The following is a 26109-nucleotide window of genomic DNA, read 5'->3' as shown; positions in this document are numbered from 1 at the left end:
TGATACTGGCTGATTTGTTTTCAATTCCCTTCCTAATAATTCCCAGCATGGGGTTGGCCTTTTTTATTGCAATTGCACACTGTCTTGACACTTTCAGTGAGTTATCTACCACGACCCCAAGATCTCTCTCTTGGTCAGTCTCTGCCAGTTCCCCATCAACTTGTATTTGTAGCTGGGAGCTAGTATATGCATAATTTTTCCTCCTTTGCCATGAGGAGTTAATCTACAGATTATTTATTCCAAAATAGATTCCTTTAGAGCTCTGAAATAATGTGTCGTTGATTATGGTAGAATTAAGAACTGAGTAATTAAAGAGTATAAAGCCATACAGTTAAGCCCCTTTGGCCCATTTCTTAGTTAAATAAGGCTATGTTGTATAGTTTTTGCCTGGTATTTACTCCCTTTTAAATAAGAAGAAGAAGAAGAAGAAGAATTGCAGATTTATACCCTGCCCTTCTCTCTGAATCAGAGACTCAGAGCGGCTTACGATCTCCTTTACCTTCCTCCCCCACAACAGACACCCTGTGAGGTGGGTGGGGCTGGAGAGGGCTCTCACAGCAGCTGCCCTTTCAAGGACAACCTCTGCCAGAGCTATGGCTGACCCAAGGCCATTTCAGCAGGTGCAAGTGGAGGAGTGGGGAATCAAACCCGGTTCTCCCAGATAAGAGTCCGCACACTTCACCACTACACCAAACTGGATTTCCATATTGAACAAGTATCCTGTCGTATTGCTGTGTTGAACAGATGATGACTCTAATGTAACAATTTTAATTAAAACACTTTAGGACATGGCCTACCAAATGTAGAGTGTATATTTGTTGCTTCATTTGCACCCCATTTTTCTCCCTGGTGGGGACTCAGAGTAGCTTACAATGACAACGGAAAAACCATGACTTATTTTAAAAACTCCTTTCTGCTGGCCCAGCTGTCTCGAGCTCCCTTGTGAAGCCCATTTAAAAGGGTTGTGCGAGGCAGCCCAAGACAACTGAGCCTGAGGAGAGAGACCAAAGCCCCAAACAGCCAGACTGGCCAAAGGTCTGATAAGTATTTGAGGAATGCACCTTCCCTGCACATCAGTTCCCAAGCTCTGAACCAGCCCAAGTTCAGCCTGAATCTTGGCTCATGGGCCAATTCATGCCCACCCCTAGGTATTCACTCTGCTTAGGACTGCAGTGTAGGGCTACCCCATGCTCCCATTGAGACATCTCTAAGTTCCAGTTATACTTCAGTTTCCCGTGTACTTAGAACAAGAAGGATCATCTCATCCATCCATAAGAACATAAGAGAAGCCATGTTGGATCAGGCCAATGGCCCCTCCAGTCCAACACTCTGTGTCACATAAGAACATAAGAGAAGCCATGTTGGATCAGGCCAATGGCCCCTCCAGTCCAACACTCTGTGTCACATAAGAACATAAGAGAAGCCATGTTGGATCAGGCCAATGGCCCATCCAGTCCAACACTCTGTGTCACATAAGAACATAAGAGAAGCCATATTGGATCAGGCCAGTGGCCCATCCAGTCCAACACTCTGTGTCACATAAGAGAAGCCATGTTGGATCAGGCCAATGGCCCATCCAGTCCAACATTTTGTGTCACATAAGAACATAAGAGAAGCCATGTTGGATCAGGCCAATGGCCCATCCAGTCCAACACTCTGTGTCACATAAGAACATAAGAGAAGCCCTGTTGGATCAGGCCAATGGCCCATCCAGTCCAACACTCTGTGTCACACACACTGTGGCTAATAGCCACAGATGGACCTCTGCTCCATATTTTTATCTAAACCCCTCTTGAAGGTGGCCATCCTCATCACTGTATCCTTCAGTGTGAGCTGGGGCCTCTGAACATAATGCTGAAGTCAAATTTTGGCCTGCTTGCTTAGGTATTATAAATAAATATCTGTATTCTAAGTAAATTGCCCTGGATAGCCTAGACTAGCCTGAATCTTGTCAGATCGCAGAAGCTGACCAGGGCTGGCCCTTTAGTATTTGGATGGGAGACCAGCAAGGAATACCAGGGTCGTGATGTGGAGACAGGCAGTGACAAACCACCTTTGAATGTCTCTTGTCTTGAAGACCCTGTGAGGTAGCATTGTCAGTTGTGATTTGATGGCAGCAACAACGACAGATTATAAATAACTCATAGTTCACCTTGAAGTCTTCAGATGTATATGAAGATGTGGCACGAATCACAACTGTGTCCCTTTGAATTGCAAATACGTGCAAAGTTTTCAGTGCTAGCGATTTATGGTGCAGTCTAAACAGACAGATCAAGATGGGTAGCCATGTTTGTCTGTAGCAGTAAAAAAAAATAGCAAGTGTCCAATAGCACCTTAAAGACTAACAAAATTTGTGGCAGGGTATGAGCTGTCATGAGTCACCGCTCTCTGAAGAAGTGCAGCGACTCACAAAAGCTCTTACCCTGCCACAAATGTTGTTAAAGGTGCTACTGGGCTCTTGCTATTTTCTAAGTTCTAAACAGAGGTACTCTAGTCCGTATTGAACTCTATGGGCTTAGAAGGTTGCAACTTTGTTTAGGATTGCACTGTGATATTCTTTTGTTGATTTTTTTTTAATTTAGGAGTGTTACAGGGCACTTACTGTGCACAATGTGTCCAAATGTATTAGTAAGAAACATCCAGGATTTATTCTCCCCAAAGCATCGTATGAACTCTGTCTAGACTATTTCCTCATCCAATTTCTTGCTTAATATATTCTAGCAACTTCATTATAGTTACAGATATAGAGCTGAAAGAGTGAATTCTTTTTCTAGGACCTTGTATAAGAAGATAGGCATCATATAATCCAGTAGAAAATAACCATAAGAAAGGAAATGTATCTGGTTTGCAAATCAGAAAGAAACATTACTTTTCTGAAAAATCAAAGAAAGAGGCAGAGAACTTCTAAGGGTGGGTGGGGCTAAGAACAGCTGGAAAACATCTGGTTGAGGATGTCTCATCCCTTAGGGATGATGATGTAAATATTTTATGCCACCTAAATAGGAATAGGGCTAGAACTGGTGCATATGGGAATAAATCATAACTGCTTAAACAGGTGAAAAGAAGAAATTGCATACACACAGGAGTTATGCAGTGGGATGCAATATACATGAGTTTATTTACTAATGCTAGAAGCCAATATGAAGAAGCTAGGGTTCTTTGTGTGCATATCAATGCATATCAAAAGCATTTTGAAACAGAAGGGATTGCTGCTCTTGAGATAGATAAAGAAATCAGGGAGGCAGCCAAAGGAGAAAGTATTGTAGTACTTTGACTAAAAACACCATCACACAGATTAAGTAAATGTAATTTTGGATTGCAACAAAAAGGCAAAGTTTCTAGATAAATGTCTATGCCCTGGACCAGTCATGGAGTCAACAGAACAAGCAGCAACCTTAGATTTAATCCTGCTTGGTGCCCAGGAACCTTCTAGAACAGGGGTGGCCAAACTCGCTTAACATAAGAGCTGCATAGAATAAATAAATGATTTAGAGTTGGGAGTGAGCAGTGAAGTGGCCAAATTTGCGGATGACACTAAATTGTTCAGGGTGGTGAGAACCAGAGAGGATTGTGAGGCACTCCAAAGGGATCTGTTGAGGCTGGGTGAGTGGGTGTCAACGTGGCAGATGCGGTTCAATGTGGCCAAGTGCAAAGTAATGCACATTGGGGCCAAGAATCCCAGCTACAAATACAAGTTGATGGGGTGTGAACTGGCAGAGACTAACCAAGAGAGAGATCTTGGGGTCGTGGTAGATAATTCACTGAAAATGTCAGGACAGTGTGCGTTTGCAATAAAAAAGGCCAACGCCATGCTGGGAATTATTAGGAAGGGAATTGAAAACAAATCAGCCAGTATCATAATGCCCCTGTATAAATCCATGGTGCGGTCTCATTTGGAGTACTGTGTGCAGTTCTGGTCGCCGCACCTCAAAAAGGATATTATAGCATTGGAGAAAGTTCAGAAAAGGGCAACTAGAATGATTAAAGGGCTGGAACACCTTCCCTATGAAGAAAGGTTGAAACGCTTAGGGCTCTTTAGCTTGGAGAAAAGTCGACTGAGGGGTGACATGATAGAGGTTTACAAGATAATGCATGGGATGGAGAAAGTAGAGAAAGAAGTACTTTTCTCCCTTTCTCACAATACAAGAACTCGTGGGCATTCGATGAAATTGCTGAGCAGACAGGTTAAAACGGATAAAAGGAAGTACTTCTTCACCCAAAGGGTGATTAATATGTGGAATTAACTGCCACAGGAGGTGGTGGCGGCCACAAGCATGGTCACCTTCAAGATCTAACATGGCTTCTCTTATGTTCTTATGTCAGATGTTTGAGAGCCACAAGACATGAATAAATATTACACACACTTTATTAAAGCTCTTAATACTTTCTTTGCACAGAAAGATAAAATACATATGAATGCAGTATACAACACAATTGTCCTAGAAGGAGATGTTTTAAAAAGCAAAAGCTGGGTATAATAGTCCTCATAAGACCAGCATAGGAAAGGTTAGGGAATTATTTTTTTGTACCAGAGGGAGAAGGAAACACACTTGTACCATATAAATCACTGACCACCATTAACAATATTATGCATCTCTCTTTGCTTTAGTAAGTACAGCTTCTACAAGAGCTATGAAACTAAGAGGGAACCCTATGCCACCCTCTTTAATTACCATTTTGGCTGGCACTTCTTCTAGTGGACTGGCACTCCCTCAACTCTTGTGCTGTCTTTCCCTGCTCTAGGCCTCAGGTGACCTCTGTGGTGGAGGAGAAGAGCTTGCAAGCTTGAGTATTTCCTCCTCCTTCCCCACTTCAACATGGCGGAAGTAGTCGCCTACCTATGGGACAAAGACTGACTGAGGTCCCAATGCTAAGCACACTTACTTGAGAGTAAGCCTGCATTAAGTTCATCCTTGACCTCCGAGAGTCACACAACGTGTGTGAAAAAGCTGCATGTGGCTCCCGAGCCACAGTTTGGCCCACCCTCTTCTGGAAGTTGCATTTGTTGATGAACCGATTGTGCAGTCCAATTCAACATGTAAATTCAAGTAGAAAATTGCCCAGAAAGTCCAACTTGCTTGAGTATAATTTCAAAAAGTGATACTTCCATAAAAGACTGGATGAGTTAAAAGAAAGTTGGGAGAGAAATAGGCTGTTCAGAACAACAGTAGTAGAAATTCAGCAGTACTGTCTGGTTCATGAGTACAGTCAAGTTAAGCTATCATAAGTAAGTAGCAAGAGTTCCTTTAAAAAGCAGCAGTCTTGCCCAAATGAAGACAACCAAAAAGAGCACAATCAGTGAGCAGATTAGTTTACAAAAGAAAGAATCTGAGGTCTGTGGTGCAAAAAATGTTGCAAACATTTTTTTTATTTATTTACATTCATCAAAAGTGGGAAGTCAGTCAGAGAGGTGGTTGGACTACAGGAGAACAAAGAATTGCCAAAGGAGGATAGAGAGACTGAACAGAAGCTGAATGAAATCTTTACCTCAGTCGCTTCTTGGCCTTTTGGCTAAGATCAAGTGTTGTATCTGGGAACTACACATGATCCTTATTATTCACTTTCTTCTTCTCTGGATCCTACATCATGCATGGTAATTAGGGGCTATGCACGATCCTTATTATTCACTTTCTCTTTATTTTTGCCTTTAAAGCGACAAACATTCTCTAAATAAAGTCAGTCTGTTCTTATCAGTTTACCTCAGGCTTCACTGACAAAAATGTTGGACAATCTTTCTTTCTTCCTTTTTATTTCAGGAAGGGCATATCAAGTATTAAGTGAAATAGATATGCCGGAAGCTGAGTCTTAGAGCTTGTAGACAAAATAAAAAGTAATATGTCACTAAGTCCAGATGGCATATACTAAAAGGTTCTTCAAATATGCAGTTTTGAATTGTGTAGCTGGCGGATTGTGTGGAGCAGGATGAAAGCCTCAACACGACTGACTGATGAATCTGTTTAATTACAGGAGGATAAAAAATGTTTTATATGTGATTCACGGGATCCATTCCATGAGACAATCAATCCTGACAGCCACCGAATTGAAAATGTGGTTACTACCTTTGCTCCAAACCGGCTCAAACTGTGGTGGCAGTCAGAGAACGGTAAGCTGTTTGTGTGGAAATAGTTGTCCAAGAACAAAACAGGTTGCCCTTGGTTTCTGTGTGTTCATAATGATCTCTGCCTTGTAATTACGACTTCCGCTTCCTACTTTCATTGTCTTAAACACAAAAGAGCTTTTTTTGTTTGGGGGGGGGGTTTAAAACTAGAGCCTGTAATTTAAGTTGCTCAGGCAACATTTTTCTATACAAAGTATTTGTGGGGGAAACAACAGATCAAGATATTATCGAGAAAGATAGCTTTCACACACTAGCCCTGATCTTTTTCTCCTCTGAGAATGTGAGGAAATGTTTTACTCGGAATCATTCCATTGCTGAACAGGTACAATATTCCCTGTTTCAGGTCTTTGATGCATTGTTATACAGTGGCTTATGGCATGTGTTATAACGTGATTTTCCAATATAGAACTGTCGAACTTTGAAACTGGGAAAGAAGACTTTAAAGATATTTCTGTATAGGTTCTGCTGTTCCTTACACCTCAATGGGGATTTCTGCCCTTTTGTTTCTTCTTCCCTCTCACTTTGCCACCCCTTGAGAACTAGAATTGGGGAGAGTAGGTAAGAGAAGGAAGGAGAATGCTTGCATACTAGCCTCAACTGCTCTGAGCCTTGCTGGTAGCTACCGGCTGTTGGAGAAGAGGTTGGGTGAAGGTGTTCGATGGAGCAGCAAGCCCTGAGGGTTTCTACATTTGGTAGATATCCTCAGGTTCCTGGATTAAGCCCCTTCACCAGAGTGTTGTCTGGGAAGGTTCATGGTATAAGGTGACACTATATGAATGAACAAAGGATTTTCTGGCTCTTATGGTACTCAGACGCTAGAGTACTAGATTTAACATGACTGTGCAACTCCTGTGAAGAAAAGTACCCAAGTGTTACATTAGTATTCTTACCACATAAATCTGTATTGCAACACCATATTTACTGTGACTTTCAAACTTGAATGGCTATTGTAAATGTTTAAACCAGCAGACAGTTGGTATTGCTGCTGTCTGCTTGTGACTTTCAGGTTCTGTGCAGCAATCATTAAGTCCACCTCTTTGATGTAAATCAAATTAGGTTTTATTTAAATGATGAGCACGTCAACAGTAAAGACGGGTCTTGCTAAAACTGACCTGTACTGAACAGGTTACACTTTTATAGATTACAAAAGACCATTAATTATGTAGGCCTTAAGTGCCTAAGTCCTGGTGAGCTTAATATTCAAAGACAGACACCTTCAGTCTCTCCCCCCCCCCTCAATGTTCAGACAGCTTTTCTAAAAGCGAAAGTTAAAATTCTCTAGCTGAGTAGATAACTGGCGACCACCACTTAGAGAAGGAATGTGTGTAGCCGGCTAGGGTGGAATGGTTACTTATACAAAGTTACAGAGTGCAGACAGAATCAAAGCAAAACATAAAAGTCCTCCAGACATGACAACATGGCAAAATCAGAGTAAAATCATAAGTAATGCAATCATGGTAAGACTCAGTTCTTGAAATTCTGCCCCTCTGAAAATCTATTCACCTGTTCCCCTGGTTTGTCTGGATACAGTTTATGAAATTTCTAAGTCAGTCTAGATGCCTTCATCACCAGACCCACTCATTATGCGATAGTGGGAAATGGGTCCATTTCACAGAGTAGTATAGCATCCCCCTTTTTTATTTTTGAATCCAAAATCTCTTCATAGTGAGGCTGAGTCCCAATCATAATCAGTGGAGGTACTGCTGTCTTTGGGCGTCACATTGTTGCCAAGGTCCCTTTTCAGCAAACTGCAATGAAAAACCAGGTGCACATTTTGTAGAGTTTTAGGCAGAATTACTTCAACTGTCACTTCATCAGTCTCTTAACTGGGAAAGGACCCAAGTACTTCCATCCCAGGTTTTTTTTACTGTTGGCAACTTGGTAAGTTTTTAGTAGAGATGTAACAAAATCACTCACTTTTAAGTCCCACATGGGGCCATGCAGTTTATTTGTATGTCTCTTTAGCTTTATTAAGGTTCAGTTGGATGTTTCACTAAATCAGCCCACCATGTTTGCAAGTTTGTCACCCTTCTGGCTGCCTCCTGGTGGATCTGGGAAAGGTTTCCCTTCATATCCATTTACAATCAAGAAAGGGCTAGCTTGAGTGGAGCTGTGCAGACAGTTATTATAACCATATTCAACAAAAGGCAATAAATCTACCCAATTGTCCTCCTGAAAATTTATAAAACATCTCAAAAATTATTCCAACTGTTGATTAACTCTCTCTAATTGACTGGGCTTTTAGCTCCCTATTTCCTCTTTTTAACTGATCCTCACCAAAGAAGAGCATTCATGCTGGCTAGATTTAATGCATTACCATCGGCCATCCTTTTCGGAAGACACCACAGAATCCCCCGCAATCTTAGACGATGCCCTTGTAGCCAAGGAGTCATCGAAACGGTCCCTCATGTTCTTTTGGACTGCCCTTTTTATAGCAGTCCACGTGCAAGATACCTAGATGCACTGCTCTCTGACCACCAAGACCTTTCTGACAATGCCAAGGTTCGTTTTTTACTCCACGGGAAACACAACTTTGTCACCGCTCACGTTGCTTGCTTTTTACAGCTTGCGATCCAAATCAGAGAGGCTTTTACTCATGCACAGCCTACTGCTATTTTATGTCATTTAACTTTTGCTGGTTTTTTAAGGTTTTATTATATTCTATAGTGTCACAAAGTATACTGCATTCTTGTATTAATGCCAATAAAGGTCTATGGTATGGTATGGACTGTCAGCTTGGGGGTGGTAGCCTGAACTTTTAGCCCCCGCTCGGTGTCAGTTAGCTTACAAAATTCTTTCCAGAAATTGTCCACAAACTGAGGACCCCAGTTGGAGATGATTTTCTCAGAGAAGGAATGTAGTCTCACAGTGTGTTTCAGGAATAGCTTAGCCAACGACTTAGCAGTGGTTAATTTGGCACATGGGATAAAGTGGGTTTGCTTAAAAAAGTGTTTACTACCACTGAGATCACCGTTTTTCCTTTGCTGGGGGGGGGGGGGGGTAAATAAGTAATAAAATCCATAGAAATCACTGCCATGGCCTCTTTGCTATTTCTAGTGGTTGCAGTTTGCCAGGGGTTCCCTCCCTCTTTTTTTTTACCACAACACACACAGGACAGGTGGCAACATTTTGAGAAATGTCTCTTTTCATACCTGGCTGCCAAAACTGTCTTTGAACTAAATGCAATGTTTTCACATCCTCAAAATGACCAGCCAGTTTACTATCATGAAATCCTTGCAAAATATCTTTTCGAAGGCTTGCTAGAATGTAGAGTCTGCCATCTTTGTGCAGACACTCATCTTCTTTTTGTTCTAGGTCTTTTCTAAAGTCCACCTCCCCCTCCACCAGTGACTCTGCCTTGATTTTTTCTAACAGTTCATTGTCCATACCAAGCAGGAGGTGGACCTCGCTTAGCTCAGCTGTGAGTAATAACAGCCTCTCCTATCTGTGAGGGCATGAACATAGTGTCAGCGGTCTCCTCACGCTGGCTTTTGTGCTGAGGGAGGCAGGATAAGGTGTCGGCACTTCCCTGGGAGGTGAATCAGATTGAACTTAAACTTGGGAAAGAACCTCAACTGCTTCGTTCCCAGTTTGTTCCCAGTTTAAGCACCTCTAAGTTTTTGTGGTCTGTCCAAATTTCAAAAGGCACTTCCATGCTCTCCAGCCATTGCCGCCAAGTTGTTAAGGCTAAGTTAATGGTGGAGACTTCTTTGTCCCACACTGACCAATTGCGTTCTGTGGAGTCAAACATCTTTGATATAAAAGTGCATGGGCGGTTGTAACAGACACCCCCCCCCCCCCCCGGGCTACATCACTAGCATCACATCGGACCATTTGTTTTCATCACGGTGCTGTAGCATGAGCGCAGTGGTAAAAAGTTTTTTTCAAGTGGTCAAAGAAGAAGACGATTGCAGATTTATATCCCACCCTTCTCTTTGAATCAGAGACTCAGAGTGGCTTACAATCTCCTATATCTTCTCTCCCCAGAAAAGACACCCTGTGAGGTAGGTGGAGCTGAGAGAGCTCTCACAGCAGCTGTCCTTTCAAGGACAACTCCTGTGTTAGCTATGGCTAACCCAAGGCCATTCCAGCAGCTGTAAGTGGGGTGGGGAATCAAACCTGGTTCTCCCCAATAACAGTCCACACACTTAACCACCACACCAAAGGCCCCTTGGCATTCTGCCATCCATTCTAACTTAGTGCCTGGCAACTTATGCTCTTGCCCTTTCCCTTTCGTTTTTAAGAGATCAGTGAGTGGTAGGTCCACCTGAACTAAATTCTCAATGAAAATTCTGTAAATGTTTGCAAATCCTAAAAAAGATTGTTGTTGGCATTGTGTTCTGGGGGTGGGTGGGTTCCCAGTCAAGCACCACTTTAGCTTTTTCTGGGTCCATCCCCAGCCTTCGCTTTGACACCCAGTAGCCCAAGAAGTTGAGCTCTGACTTGTGAAATTCTTATTTCAATAGTTTGGCAAACAGTTTGTGTTACTACAGGATGAAAAGAACCTCTCTCACTGATTTGATGCGAGACTTGCTAGAATTGACCTGTACTGAACAGGTCACACTTTTATAGATTACAAAAGACTGTTAATTACATAGGCCTTAAGCGCCTAAATTCTGGCAGGCTTAATATTTAAAGACAGACACCTTCAGTCTCACACACACAGAGTTCACACTGCTTTTCTAAAAGCGAAAGTTAAAATTCTCTTGCTGAATAGATAACTGGTGACCTTCACCACCTAGAGAAGGAATGTGTGTAGCCAGCTAGGGTGGAATGGTTACTTATACAAAGTTACAAAGAGTGCAGGCAGAATCAAAGCAAAGCATAAAAGTACTCTAGACATGATAACATTGCAAAATCAGAGTAAAATCATAAGGAATGCAATCATGGCAAGACTCAATTCTTGACAGTGACATACTTAATTTGGAAATGTGTGGGTTATTCTGGAGCATGGTGCTGCCTTTGAGCAAGCAGTATTTCGAATAAGAAACAGAGACAGGCTGACTTAGTTTTGTAACCTATCCTTTAGCTCCGTTCCTGTTTTGTGATTAAACATTGCTTGTATCTGAGTTGGCATTGGATCACGAAAGCATTTATTATAGCTTCTAATACCACCACAACTGCTGTGAAAATGACCATCATGAGTATAAGAGTTTTTGAAATGGAGGAATTTAAAGCAGAGAGATACTATAGCCTATGACACTGATGACAAAAGTGTTTTATTTTACTGAGAGCAGAGTTGTGCCTTAGCTTAGCCAGGCCATTCAGAAAGCCTACAGCAAACTGTTAGAGAATCTAAAATGCCATTACTCCCACTTCTGTACTTTGGCCACAGGCCTCTTTGTCTTCCTCAGACAAATGCTAGTGCCATGTTTTTGGACAATGGCAACATTCAGAGACTGAATTGTATTAGCATGTTATACTTGGGTTTCATTTGGCCAGTAAAAGACATTGGTATTTGTAGCTGCTGTCTTGTAGTTGCATGGGGAAAGTTATGGTTATCTTGCTTTAATTTAGAGGCAATTCTGAAATCTGTTGCAAAACTTTACAGTCCTGTTCGGCTCACAGTTATTTGGGAGCCAGTCCTGTTGAGTACAGTGGGACTTACTTTTAAGGGAATGTACTTGGAGCACTGCCTTAGTCTACAAAACTAAGTCAGGCTATCTCTTGTGTTTCTTATTCAGTATTCTCAATATTTTCAAGTTGCTCTGAACTTATGTGTGTATGTATGTATATATATATATATATATATATGAGACAGGAAAGTTTTAACTTAAATTATTACTGTTTTAGTTAAAATTATAGCTGTTTTACAGTTTTGGGTGCACTGTTCTAGGTACAAATTATTCGTGCTCACAATTTTCACCGTAGTCACATTTTTCCATCAAAGAAAAGCATCAACCATCTGACATGGGCTGGCCAGAGCTGAAAAGTCTAAGCTTTTATTTTTAAAGGCCCCTAGGCTACCCGGTAGGGTTGCCAATCCCCAGGTGGGGGCAGGGGATCTCCCAGTTTGGAGGCCCTCCCCCCGCTTCAGGGTCGTCAGAAAGCAGGGGGAGGGGAGGGAAATGTCTGCTGGGAACTCTGTTATTCCTTATAGAGATTTATTCCAATAGAAAATCATGGAGAATTGTTCTGCGGGTATCTGGTGTTCTGGGGGGGGGGGCTGTTTTTTGAGGTAGAGGCACCAAATTTTCAGTACAGCATCTAGTGCCTCTCCCCAAAATATCCTCTAAGTTTCACAACAATTGGACCAGGGATTCCAATTCTATGAGCCCCCAAAGAAGGTGCCCCTATCCTTCATTATTTCCTATGGAAGGAAGGCATTGAAAAGGTGTGCCGTCCCTTTAAATGTGATGGCCAGCACTCCCTTTGGAGTTCAATTATGCTTGTCACAGCCTTGATCTTGGCTCCACCCTAATGTCTCCTGGCTCCTCCCCCAAAGTCTCCTGGCTCCACCCCCAAAGTCCCCAGATATTTCTTAAATTGGACTTGGCAACCCTACTACCCGGTATACTTGTGGCAGCCTGAACAGCCCAGCTAATGAGCTCATCAGAACTCGGAAGCTAAGCAGGGTTGGCTCTGGGGTTAGTCTCGTCCTTGGATGGGAGACCACCAAGGAAGACGAGTTACTATGCAGAAGAAGGCAATGACAAACTACCTCTGCTCATCTTTTTCCTTGAGCACCCTGCAGAAGGGTTGCCTTGAGTCAGTTGAGACTTGATGGTGGCACATTATTCATTCATTAAGCTTGTAAGTTGCAAGCTGTGCTTTTCATCAAGGACTGATGCAATAACAGGAGCAGAGTCTCTATCGGTGCACTCCAAGAGCACATTCCTAGAGGCAAACTGCAGCGAATAAAATTGAGATTACTCCTGAGTTTAGTTCTGCTTAGAATTGCTCCCTGTGCCTCTCATGGCTATTTAATATCTAGAGCAGTACTGCCTCAGTACATAGAAGTTCCTGTTCACGAAAGTAGTTACTGACCATGACAGTAGTTAGTATCATTATGGAGAGCTACACTGGACCCTTGAACGCTGTATGCTGGAGGCAACGGGAATGGAGCACTGTCATGCTTCTTGAGCTTCTAGAATCGAGTCGCTGCTCTTGAAAATTCTTAGTATTGGTCTCTCATCTGTTTAAGAATGAGATACGCCCAGAGAAAGAGATGGAGGTAAGGGAAAGACAGTAAATATACTTTTTGAACAATTCAGGGTCTCACAAACATGATAATGCCACTCTGACAATCATCCAGAGTATTTATCATGTAAATACTTAATTATAGAGTATGAGCTCAAGAAACACTGACAAGAATGAATGGAAAATCACGGAGTGGATCCCATGTAATATCTCTGCTCTCTCAAGAGCTCTTGTGCAAACAGAAACCCTTGTTTCTGTTTGCACAAGAGCTCTTGAGAGAGCAGAGATATTACATGGGATCCACTCCGTGATTTTCCATTCATTCTTGTAGAGCAACTAGCTGTTGAGCTAAACCAACTCATCTGTCTTCTATCTTGCACTTGCATTTGTGCAAGACATAGTGGTAGACCCTCCCCCATCACCTTTGAGGAAATCAGATTGCATTCCCTACTTGGGCTGTAATGAGTGCATCAGATAGGCTTTTGCTTTTCATTTTTTGTACACAGTGACAGTGGTCAGAAATTTTAAAAATAGGCACTCGATCTTACAGTAGCGCCTGCATTAAACAAAACTTCTCTTCCACTCTCACCTGATAAGATCCAACCCTATAGGTTATGTAATCCATCTCAGTTCTGGAATGTTTGATGAGATGATTTGGAGAAAGAAGAAAGAGGGGAAGGTGAGATGGTCTAGCAATGCAGGGGCAGCATTGAGAAGGTAATATTACTAGGTACATAAATGCTCTGTGTGAAGAGTTGTTCCGCTGCGCTCAGTGGCAGTGGGTTAGACCCAGTGAACCATGGCATGAATGATCTTCGTGATTGCTAAGCTCGATCCATTGTGTGAAGACTTCCTAATCTTGCCTCTATGGCTACTGACACTCAGATCCTATGAACCATGAATGGAAAGATAAAGAATGGATCTTCCCTCTTTCTGCTTCCTGCATCCTTTGAAAAACTACTCTCAAAAGATTAGAGATCCTCAAAAAGAAAGAGGAGTACGGCATGAGGCTGCCGCAGGAAGAGTGAATGAACACCCCCACATCCTTAACTGAGACCTTCATCCATTCTTGAAAAACTTCATGAAAGAAAGAGGAGGGTGATTTCTACACGTGTGCATGTGTGTATAGCTGCATCTCTCAAGAACGCTGCATCCCATTGTGTTCTTGAGGGTTCCCCAATCATCTGGACCAGATTTTCAGGGGATGTAGAAAGTTCCAGGGACAGGGGAGAACGATGCATTCCATGAATTCTTAATATTTATGATTTGTAGGATCTAACTTACTTAGTGTACCAAGGGAATGGTCCTGGTAATTGTGAAACTTGTGCATTGGATAAAGTCTTCCTGGTGCTGCCCTGGTATTATCACAAATACTCTTGGTTATAGAGGTATATGACCAAGCACTAATAATAGAATATATAGAACCTTCTGTAGTGCAATTTTATTATCAATAAACCTTGCTAGTTTCGAATGATTTTATTGCATTGCCTTTGCTTTGTGAGCTAGGTCTGGAAAGGTAGCATATACGGTAACTTTCTAAATAAATAAATGAAGTAAGAATCCTGTGAAATATAGGCAGTGTTTTAGCTGCTTTGAAAAAATAGTTGTGGAGTGAAGTAAAAACTGCAAACTGTTATAAAGTTACTTGCTGAAAATATTTCAAAGCTTTTTTGCTGATTTTGTAATTCATTGGGTGCTTTCACATGGCAGCTGTTTTCAAGTGGATTTTACTATTCTTACACAGTAAAAATCCAGTTCCCAAGTGTATTATTTAGTGTGTGTGAATGCACCTGATGTCTAGTGCTTGATCCTAAATACAGAGCTTGCTTCTAAATACACGTGCTTAGTAAAACGAACGTAAAGATTATGCCTTCAGACTGAGGGTATCTTCATGTTGAGAGTCTAGTCACAAAAGCTCTAGAAGCTGCTAAAGGCAGACTTTAATCATTAACATAGCTACACCCTTCTAAATTCATTGAAGTCAATGAGCTTAGAAGGCGGTGACTCTGTTTAGGATTGCACTATGAGGTTCTTCAACAACTAGCCATTTTTTTTTTTGGTAAAACATTAAGCTGTAGGATCCTCATTCAAAATAGGCTGCCTCTAAACAAAAAACAAACACATTTTTGTCCAGATTGAATCCCTCGAGGGGGGGAAAATGATGACATTAGAACCCTGGCCAGTGTTCTTGCTTACTGTGTAACAACATCCTGTCTATTCTATTGGTTCTGTAGGGTTGGAAAATGTCACTATCCAGCTGGATTTGGAAGCTGAATTCCATTTCACTCATCTCATCATGACCTTCAAGGTAAAGAATCCATAACATTCTCTCAATTCACAAATGAGCAACTGTGCAGTCGGGTACTGGTCATGCATGGCGGTCAGAGACACAACTAGCTATTTAAAAATAAGACAAGCAGCATTCCTGATTTGAAGAGCTCTCTCTCTCTCCCCCTTCCTCTTTCCTTTCCCTCTCCCTTCCCCCTTCTTGGAAAACCCCCCCCTATTGATATTGGAATGCAAGAGGGAAAACAGACCATAAAATTGTTAGTTTTGAGATGCAGTTTAATTAGCTTTTCCTGTAGATAATCCTGTAGATTCCTGGTTTGAGTAAATCTCAAACACTAATAAGGCAAAAAGAGATTTTGTGTTTCTTCATGTTTGTTCTCTGTAGCAGCACTTAAGAGTTGCCTTGATTTTTGAAAATGCCACATTTCTATTTTAAGTAAGATTTCTGTCAGTTTTTTCATCCTAATGCTAGTTTATTGGAAAAAAGTTAACCTGCTTTTGCGTCAAACAGATCTCCAGTGTGACTAACACTTAATATAAAACACGTTTATATTAAAATGCAGTAGAAGTTAGGTTACTTTAACCATGGAACAGCAGAACAAAGCCTTCAGAAGGAAAATAAAACTGCTAGTCAGCTTGCACTTAACTCCAAAACCCTGCTAAATAGCCTCGTTCTTGCTGTCCTCTGATAATGGGGCCAGGTGAATCTCCTGTGGGAAGGCATTTCCTAAGAGCAAAACCATTGCTGGAAAAACCCCATCCACTGTGAAGCGACGGCAGGCACAGAGAACAAGGCCCACATGTTGTCCTGAGTGTTTGACAAGGCGCATAAATCTTCTTGGAAGTTATTGCAGTTCATAAGCAATAAGACGACAGCATGAATATATCTTGAAATTGATGCTTCCAAGATTGTATTGTGTCTTTTCCTTTTTGTTGCTTGCAGTGTAACTTTGAGAAAGTGCTGAGCAACATAATGCTGCTTAACGGTGTAGTCCTAACCGGAATTATACCCTTCTAATTCTACTTCGAATCACAGTGTTAAAGGCACCTGATTTTTTTTTTTTTTCAGTTCTACTCAAATTTGTCCCCACCTTCACAGTAAGATTCTTTAAGGCAACAGAAATATTGGCTTTAGAACTTTTTTACATTTGACCGCTGACATCATTACAGGAAAAATGAACATCTGTATACAAAGTACTTTTGTTTCCTTCTAAACAGATGTCCTGGCAGGACAGTTGTACCATATGGCTCGAAATATATTTTGTTGAGGAGGTACATCATAGCTTGGCTGTACTTAGACTTTATTCAGAAAATCTCTACTGGGATTGTATTCATTAAGGTTAAATACATAATTTATGTGAAAGTGATTTGCTGATTAAATTTATGACTCTGAGAATTTTTTTAAACTAAAGAATATTGTCATTGTTCTTAAATGATAAATACCTAATTCTCTGTAGAAATAATAAACTTTGTACCTACCTACTTTGCAGCTTATTAATTGGTTAAATATATTTCCAGGAATACATTTCGAAAAGCTTAACACATGAATTTTCTCCCTGTAGACTCCTACAAAGCTGTGGCTCACATTTGTTCTTCACTTTCCATTGTAGTAGCGCAAAGAGCACAATTAGAATATTTAGTGAAATTTCAGTATTCATTTAAACATTTGCTTGTGTACCCCCAAAGTGGCTTATAGCATCCCTCCTCCATCTTTTCTTTTTAACTACAGCCCTGTGAGTTGGCTAGCTTGAGAAATCCGAGGTCCCCCAGTGAGTTTCCAGTGGAAGAGTGGTGATTCAAACCTGTTTCTCCCAGGCCCTGCTCTGACACTCTTACTACAACATGCTGGCAGATTGCTTACTTCTTTTTCCATATATGTGGTTTCACTGGGCATACCAAGCACTCGTGGTTTTTAGTTATCACAGTTTTAGCTTGCCATTCCTCCAGAGAGTTTAGGCTGGCATATCTATTTTATCTGAGGTCAGTTGGGCTGAAGGAGACTTACTGGCCCAGAGTCACTGAAAACTTTATGACTGAAGGGGATTTGAACCCAGGTCTCCCAAATTCTAGTCTGACACTAATCTCTTTGCTATGCTAGGTATCTCTTCCTTCCTGTGCTATGCTGAGTTCTCTAACTGCAACTTTACTATATATAGTAATGCACAACTTCAGCCTGTTTTCCAGCCTTCCAACCGCAGAGTTTTTTGCATGGTTATTTCCCCTTATCTAGCAAATCCTTATGGTTGCCAGCCTCCAAGAAGGGCCTAGAGATCTCCCAAAATTACACCTGATCTCCAGACTACAGAGATCAGTTCCCCTGGAGAAAGTGGCAGCTTTAGAAGGTGGATTCTACGGCACTGTACCTTGCTGAATTCCCTCCCCTCTATAATCTCCTCAGGCATCATCCCCAAAATCTCCAGGAATTTCCCAACACAGACCTGGCTACCCTACAGATCCTTCACAAGAGCAAAAAAATGATCAAAGCAGGGGGATCCTTTTAATCTGACTTTTTGAATCATGGAAGTAAAAGAGATCAAGCAAGAGATAAACACATCCTTTTTATTGTTGTAGATCAGTGTCTCATTCACAGGCTCTGTACAACATGGTCATAGTTATGCTTTGTCATTGATAGGTAGATGTCACTAAGCATGTGCACCCTTATTTTTACCGATACATTTTGAACTACCCTTACTTTACATTTGTGGGTACCACATCTATCAAGCCCCATGGCGCAGAGTGTTAAAGCTGCAGTCCTAAGCTCTGCTCACGACCTAAGTTCGATCCCCGGTGGAAGCTGGGTTTTCAGGTAGCTGGCTCAAGGTTGACTCTGCCTTCCATCCTTCCGAGGTTGGTAAAATGAGTACCCAGCTTGCTGGGGGGAAAGTGTAGATGACTGGGGAAGGCAATGGCTAACCACCCCGTAAAAAGTCTGCTGTGAAAATGTGAAAGCAACGTCACCCCAGAGTCGGAAACGACTGGTGCTTGCACAGGGGACCTTTCCTTTCCATCTACCAAGCAACACCATCCTTATATCTTTGGGTGATTTTGTTGGTGCACTGCAGATGGGCCTTCATCGCTATTAACATGCTGATTGGCTCATGGATGTACTTACCTGGTTGAACACCTGCAGTTACAAGAGGCTTATTGTTACTTTAAATATATGCTGTAGATTAGCATGCATAGTCCACATTGTATGAAGTGGGGGGAGTAGGGGGAAAAGGTACAGAAAACAAAGTGGACTTGGGAAATAAAAGTTTGCAAATTGTTTTGACTTAGGAAAAGCCCAGATAATAGCAGTTCAAAATTCTGTCCAACTCTCTGTTGCTTCTGATTCTTAGACATTTCGCCCATCTGCAATGCTGATTGAAAGATCCTCAGATTTTGGGAAAACCTGGCAAGTTTATAGATATTTTGCCTATGACTGTGAGAACACTTTCCCAGGAGTTAACACTGGACCAATGAAGAAAGTAGATGATGTTATTTGTGATTCCCGGTATTCTGATATTGAACCTTCAACTGAGGGAGAGGTTGGTAGTTTCACGTACAATGGATCTGCCTTATGAATGATGTAGAAATTTTTACACTCCTCATGATTCCCCGTGTTTGTTCCAGGTCATTTTTCGTGCTCTAGATCCTGCTTTTAGAATTGAGGACCCATACAGCCCAAGGATTCAGAGTATGTATGCCATCTCTTTTCCTTTCCTTTTAATTTGTAATAATTGCACAGAATACTTTACAGTCATTCCCTCATATATCTGAGAGATACACCCCCTCTTGCAGGTGAGCTAAGGCAGAGAAATAGTGACACACGTACAAGAGGAGCCAATAATTCATTGACTGGGTTGGTATTTGAATGCTGATCTCTCAGACTCAGATTTTAGCATTCTGCTGATAGCATAACTTCTCTTTCATTTTATACATTCAAGAAAAATAGTGCAGTGGGGTAACAAAACTTGCAGTCCTGTGATAAGATGTGGGATGGTTTATTTCCATTCTTTAGAGTAGTCTTTATGTGAGCTCTGAATATATATCTGATTGCCTTCCCATTAATACCAGACGGAATTCCCCACTGTAACTAAAGGAACAAGTAATGTTCATGCTGCTGAGCTGCTGAAAAGCTGCTGAAATGCCTTCACGTGTCCAGCATGAACAAGGATTTGTGTGCTTTATTCACACACACAGCCTTTAAAATCCGGTTTACATGGTTTTCATTTTCTTCATCTGAAAATTCACTGCTGGATTGACCTACTAAAACATGTGTGTGTGTTAATTTGTTATTAGAACAAATGTATGGTGAAGAGTATGAATTAGCATAAGATGTTAGTTAACAGTGCTCCTGTGATCCTAGGGACAGTTACACCCTTTTAAATCAGTGGGCTTAGAAAGGTGCAACTCTTTTTAGGATTGCACTGTAAATCTTCCCCCTCTCTCGGCTTGACTTCACGAACGAAGATTTAAGAAGGGTGCAGTAGTCCACGTCTGCTGCAGGCTCGCTGGTGGCTGACAAGACCAATGCGGGACAGGCAGGTCCGGCCACAGTGGCTGCAGGGAAAAGTCTAATTTGGGGTTGGTGCTGTAGCAGTGCGATTCTTCCTCAATCTCCTTTTGTCCTCAAGACCAGCTATGCGTGCGTTCTCAAAGGAAGAGACAGCCTGGTGGATGGTGTGCTTCCATGCTTTGCGATCTGAGGCTAAGGTCAGACCACTGGTGATGGTTGATGCGACAGGTGCCAAGGGATTTCTTCAAGGAGTCCTTGTACCTCTTCTTTGGTGCCCCTCTATTTCGATGGCCGGTGGAAAGTTCGCCATACAGAGCAATCTTGGGAAGGCGGTGGTTTTCCATCCTAGAAATATGCCCTGCCAAGCGCAGCTGTGTCTTCAACAGCAGTGCCTCGATGTAAATCTTATTGCATCAATTATGAGCAATGCAGGTGGCTTTAGATAAGCTATTCTGTCTTCCTCTCCTTTCCCATCTGTACAATGAAATAATAATGGACTACCTTACCTGGTTGTTGTAATAACTGCTGGTGCTAGAAAGGGCCATCAAGGTACAGTCAACGTACCGCAACCCCTAAGGGTTTTTTAAAGGCAAAATACTTACAGAGGTGGCTTGCCATTGCCTGCCTCCGCATAGCAACCCTAGAGTTCCTTGGTGTTTCCCAGAGATCTGATGCGGCTGGTCTAGTGTGGGCCGGCCAGGTTAGAGTTTGTAATAATAATTACATAAATTTTAAAGCATGAAGCTCTTTGAGCATTTAAGAAAAATGGGTTGGATCCAGCTAGCTTTTCCACTGTTGGAAAAGGGCTACCAAAATGTTACGCTGAGGATTATGGGACATGGACAAAAGCTATGAGAACAGGAGGCTGTGGTAATGAGAGGGAATGAATGAGGCTGAATTTAAAAGCTGGCAGAATCCAAACAGTCACACACACACACACACAATATTATTGTTTTAGTGTTGCTGCTAAGCAAACTGGGGGGTTTGTTGCCCTGTAGCTGAAATACTCATTTTTCAGTTAAATTGGACTCTTCCATTTCAGAGTATTAGCTATTGCAGGGTGAAGCTGATGAAGCACTTCCTAGTGAATGACCTCCATTTCAATTTGTGTGTTTGTTTGAGCCTGTTTCTCTCCATCTCCTAGAGGTCCCATTTTATTAAAACCAATGTAACTGAAATATTTGCATGATACTTTGCATTTGTATAGCACATAACCTCAGCCTGTCTACAGCAGTTTTTAAACTAGGGTTCTTTATTTTTCAGGCGTATGGATAGCAGCGGCCTAGCCATGTGCTATTGGCATTTTGAGTAGTACACTTACACTTAACAAAACCTTCCTATTTGAATTTAGGCATGCATTAAATCATACTAACTGGCATATCAAAAATGACAAAATACATGAAATGTCAAGAAGCACAGTGCTTGGATCAGCCAAAATAAAGTTTTATGTAATAGCAATAACAATGCAAAAGAGAGATCATCTTTTTCTGATCACTCACATTTCTGTATGTTTCAGTTTGGATCTTTATTTCAGTGGGCCATGGTGCAAGATTCCAGGTTCCACTTAATACAAAATCTGCAGGCCTGTCACAGCTATTATCATCAGAGACAACTAGTACCTGCCTCAGTTTCTTCCCTTGTTCTATATCTTGTTTTGTTAGATTTAAAAACAACAGCCCAGATTTTTTGTCTTTCGCTTTTTCAGATTTATTAAAGATCACAAACTTGAGAATCAAATTTACCAAGCTGCATACACTGGGAGACAACCTTCTGGATTCTAGAATGGAAATCAGAGAAAAATATTATTACGCTATTTATGACATGGTGGTTCGTGGGAATTGCTTCTGTTACGGACATGCTAGCGAGTGTGCACCAGTCCATGGATATGATGAAGAGGTCGAAGGAATGGTAAACATTTACGCTTATTTTGGTTCACATCAGGGTTTTTTTTTGTAGAAAAATAGGTGGTGGAGCTTATTAGCATGATTCATTAGTATATGCCTGCCCCCCCAGCCAAAAGCAACCCGATGCAAGAATGAGAGCCCTGGGTGAGTGAGGCCTGCATGGGCTGGCTAGAGATCCAGCCAGCCCAAGCAGGCCTCACTCGCTTGGAGCTCTCCTGGGCTGACCCCCCCAGACAAAAGGTCAGCAAGCCACCCACTGCCCCAAATCACATAAGAAGCGGAGAAAGGGTGATGCGGGCTTCTCCAGAGGTTAATGAGGACTGCTGGGGGTGTGGCAAAGCCCCTGGGGGCTGGCTGGCTGCCCGCTCTCCTAATCCAGGGATTGCCATGCAGCTTCACCTGCTATTCAATGGACAAGGTAGGTGGGGAGGAGGAGGGGGAACCCTCAGAAAGGTTCAGGAGCTGTGCTCTTGTGAGCTCCTGCTGAACTCAGGGCCTGGTTCACACACTAACAAGTTCCCTTCTATAAAGAATTTGTTTTGGGCAATACCAATAAATTTAGCAAAACGTGATCTTGTATGGACTTAGGAACTATTTTGTTGAAAGCCACTTGTTCACTCCTTTTTTGTCACATTGCATGTTCACTCCTAATTTGTTATATTTGCATGCAATACCTCTTTTTTTTTTAAAAAAAAAAAATCTAAACTAAAAGTGGTTCTTTCTCTGCATTGCTAAGAGGAACTTGATTAGTCTGAGACGTTCAAACAGTCTAGCCTTGAGGATACAAAAGTAAAGAATAATGATGCCAGATTGGCTGAATATGAGAGAGTTTGTAGACGTAATGCAGCTGTTAGATGACCCTCTTGACCACTACATCAACCTGCTTTCCAAATATATACATTGATGGGGTCTGATCTGGCAGTGACTTGCTCATGAAAAAGTCTTGGGGTTGTGGTGGATATCTGGTCAACTTGGTATGCAACAGTGATAAAAAGCCAAATTTCATCCTGGGGTTATTAAAAAAGAGATTGAAAATAGAACTGCCAAGTCACACCACCTTGATATAAACCTATGCTGTGGCTGTATTTGTACAAATCTGGCTGCTCTTCTAAAAAAATATATTGTGGAACTGGAAAATGTGCAGGAAAAAATGACCAAAATGTTTAAAAGCTTAGACCATTTTCCTTGGGACTGATTAGTGTAGAAATAAACAAAGAGAAAAGTGTCTAGTAGGTAAAGTTGGTACAGTTTGTATGGACTGGAAAACTTAAATAGAAAGCCCCTTTCTCAATTCTAGAACTTGGGGTCATCTGATAAAAAGGACAGATTGAAGAAAATACTGTACACACACCGCATAATTAATACATGGAATTAACTGGCAAAAACATAGCGAGGGCCATTGTCTTAGTTTTAAAAGAATTATTCTTAGAAGATAGTTCAGTCAGTGGTTATTAGCCGTGGTAGCTAAGCAGAGGTAGGATGCCAACATTTACCAGTTTCTAGAGGCCAACAGTGAGTGAAGGCTGTTGTCTTCATCTTCTTGTGGGACATCTATACTTGACATGCACAGCCAGAGATATCCTTCAGATCCTCAGTCTAGGTCCTCTCCACACCTGATAGCAGAGAGGGAATGTCTGTGTTGCCTTGCTATTGTACTGCAGTGATCGAATATCTTCTATCTTAAGATATTTACAGGATCAGTGACCAAGGAAATGATCTTTTCTTAAGTTGTGTCTCTCTCTGTAAATATATTTTAATATATTCCTCTTTTTAAATCAAAGGTCCACGGACATTGCATGTGTAGACACAACACCAAAGGCTTAAACTGTGAACAGTGCTTGGACTTTTACCATGATCTACCATGGCGGCCCGCTGAAGGTCGCAACAGCAATGCATGCAAAAGTAAGTGCGATGGATTAAGATATAAAACAAAATACCTCCTGTATCTACCGAGCCATCCAAAGTGCAGTTATACGCTTCTAAGTTCATTGACTTCAATGGTTTTAGAAGAGTATAACAGTGCTTAGAGCGGCATTGTTATTCTGATGGAACTTTTCTGAGAAGTTGTATTCTTGTACTTATAAATGAGAAGGATAATGTCAACTTTTAACTTGTGCTGCTGCATAACTATAGTAGTAAAGATTTATACATTTGACCTGCTTCTTCTACTTGAGGACTCTCAATCAGGGGGGGGAAAGCCCTATTAATATTAGCCAGAACTCTAGTGCATTTTTCAACACTGAAGCTAATGTGGCAGGCTTTGCTGTTTAGGGAAAGCTGTCTCCAAGAATGCTCATTTTGCGCCTGGGAGGTTGGTGTAGAAGGTGTAATTAATAGCAACCTGCTTTTCAAGATGCATTAGTCCATTTCATATTCCTGGAATCTTGACTCTGATCGCTGTGTTTCTCCTGTCTTGCTACTACAGTCAGACATTACCTTGTATTTTCAGAAGCCATTGTTTCTAAATAATTCTAATGGGTTAGTGAGAAAATCTGTGTGTAGAAGGATATTAAGTAGAAATATCTGGGATATCTGGAAAAAAAAATTCCTTTAGCTCACTTCCTGTTGGAGATATGGACACCAACAATACCATCAATCAAGCACAGGTGATGTGACTCAGGAATTGCAGTCCTATCCATTAACTTCATTCCCTCTTACGCTTGCCTTGCAAGTCTTTTAATTAAATGAGCAGCAGTTTATTTCAAATAATATAAGTTTGGAAGCATCTCCCAAATTTATCAGTTTTGTACCCCCTTAACAGCAGCAAGGTAGACAAAATTTGTGCTTCAGAAATTTGCACTTGCTTAAATTAGTCTACTTCATTCTATTTTAACACAAAGCAACTTGGAAGGAATGACAAAGTTGTGTAGGGTTGAATATATATTTACCTTAAGTTGTGTAGGGTAAATATATATTCAACCCTACATAACTGTTACTTTAATAGTTAAGCAACTCAGCCATTTGTTAGTTTTTAAAAAAATGCAGTTCCTTAATATTTTAAAGTAAGAGGTCGTCACCTGGAGTTTGTCATTTTTCCTTAGAATGCAATTGCAATGAACATTCTACACAGTGTCATTTTGATATGGCTGTGTACCTGGCAACTGGAAATAGCAGTGGAGGAGTGTGTGATGACTGCCAGCATAACACCGTGGGGCGTAACTGTGAGCAATGCAAACCCTTCTACTTCCAGCATCCAGAGAGAGATATCCGGGACCCCAACATCTGTGAACGTAAGTACAATGGTGGCCTGTCTCAGTCAATGAGAAACACAGCCCATAAGGCATCATTTAATTCTCCTGTTTATCTCCCTCCTCCATTCCCTCATGATGTCTCCGTTATGTTTAATTTTAGATTGTAAGTGCTTTCAGGTAATGGTCTGTCTTCTTTGGTGTAGACTGCTATGTGCATTGATGAAACGGTACGATCAAAAAAATAAAATCAATTAATCATTGTGATTCTGAAGATTTGTTGTTTCATTTTTGTTCAAAAAGCAGTAAATGGAAATGTTTTGAGAGAAGAAATAATGATTTCTTAACTTACAAAGAAATGATAAATGCCAAAGGTGAAATCAAATCTTGACAAAGGATTCAAGAAGAAGAAGAAAATATACAATGGCTAGTTTACCTTAAATTAATCTCCAGACTTAAGAAAGACCTTCTTACAGAAAGAGAAGGAATGGGAGATTTGAATGAGTTTTAAAAAATAATTACACAATAAAAGACCATCTGCTAGGTGTCATGGGTGCTGGGGACCCTGCAGAAGAAGCCGAGCCTGCAGAGCCTGCAGAAGGAACTGTGCCCCTGCCACCTGCACCAGTGCCCCTGCCTCCTGCTGAAGAAGATCCAAGCCCCCCTGCCTCGCCCTCTCGGGTGGCTCGTGTGCGTGACTGCCTTCGTCGGGACCTCAGGGATCGGAGGAGGGCGGCACGCTCACAAGCAAGACGCTCCCTGAGCCCTGAGTGTTGAAAGGATTCTGGCCCTTCTAAGTGTGAGGATGCTTAAGTTTCGGCAGGATCCTGGCTGCTGCTCTGAGACAGCAATTAGCCCAAATGAGCAACAGGCAGCAGAGGGCTATATAGCTGTGGGCTTTGGGAGGAGGCTTTGTGGAAGCAACTAGTCACATACCTGACATCCTAGCATCCACTCCGGCTCTTGACTTTG

The 26109-nt window shown here is 41.6% G+C and overlaps 1 protein-coding gene and 1 pseudogene across 1 annotated transcript in view; both read left to right on the top strand.

Annotated features, from left to right (window-relative positions):
• LAMB1 (laminin subunit beta 1) overlaps positions 1–26109 on the top strand; it is a 158928-nt gene that overhangs the window by 24792 nt on the left and 108027 nt on the right. The window contains exons 4-10 of the mRNA XM_060246076.1: positions 5968–6103; positions 15493–15566; positions 18886–19074; positions 19160–19223; positions 21751–21953; positions 23731–23851; positions 24991–25179. Coding sequence (XP_060102059.1) covers positions 5968–6103; positions 15493–15566; positions 18886–19074; positions 19160–19223; positions 21751–21953; positions 23731–23851; positions 24991–25179 — 976 coding nt within the window. The remainder of the gene's footprint in view (positions 1–5967; positions 6104–15492; positions 15567–18885; positions 19075–19159; positions 19224–21750; positions 21954–23730; positions 23852–24990; positions 25180–26109) is intronic.
• On the top strand, positions 5492–5583 carry LOC132576717 (U2 spliceosomal RNA; annotated as a pseudogene).

Source organism: Heteronotia binoei, chromosome 8, assembly GCF_032191835.1.
Source record: "Heteronotia binoei isolate CCM8104 ecotype False Entrance Well chromosome 8, APGP_CSIRO_Hbin_v1, whole genome shotgun sequence".
NCBI lineage: Eukaryota > Metazoa > Chordata > Lepidosauria > Squamata > Gekkonidae > Heteronotia > Heteronotia binoei.
This window is presented reverse-complemented; position numbering and strand designations above follow the sequence as displayed.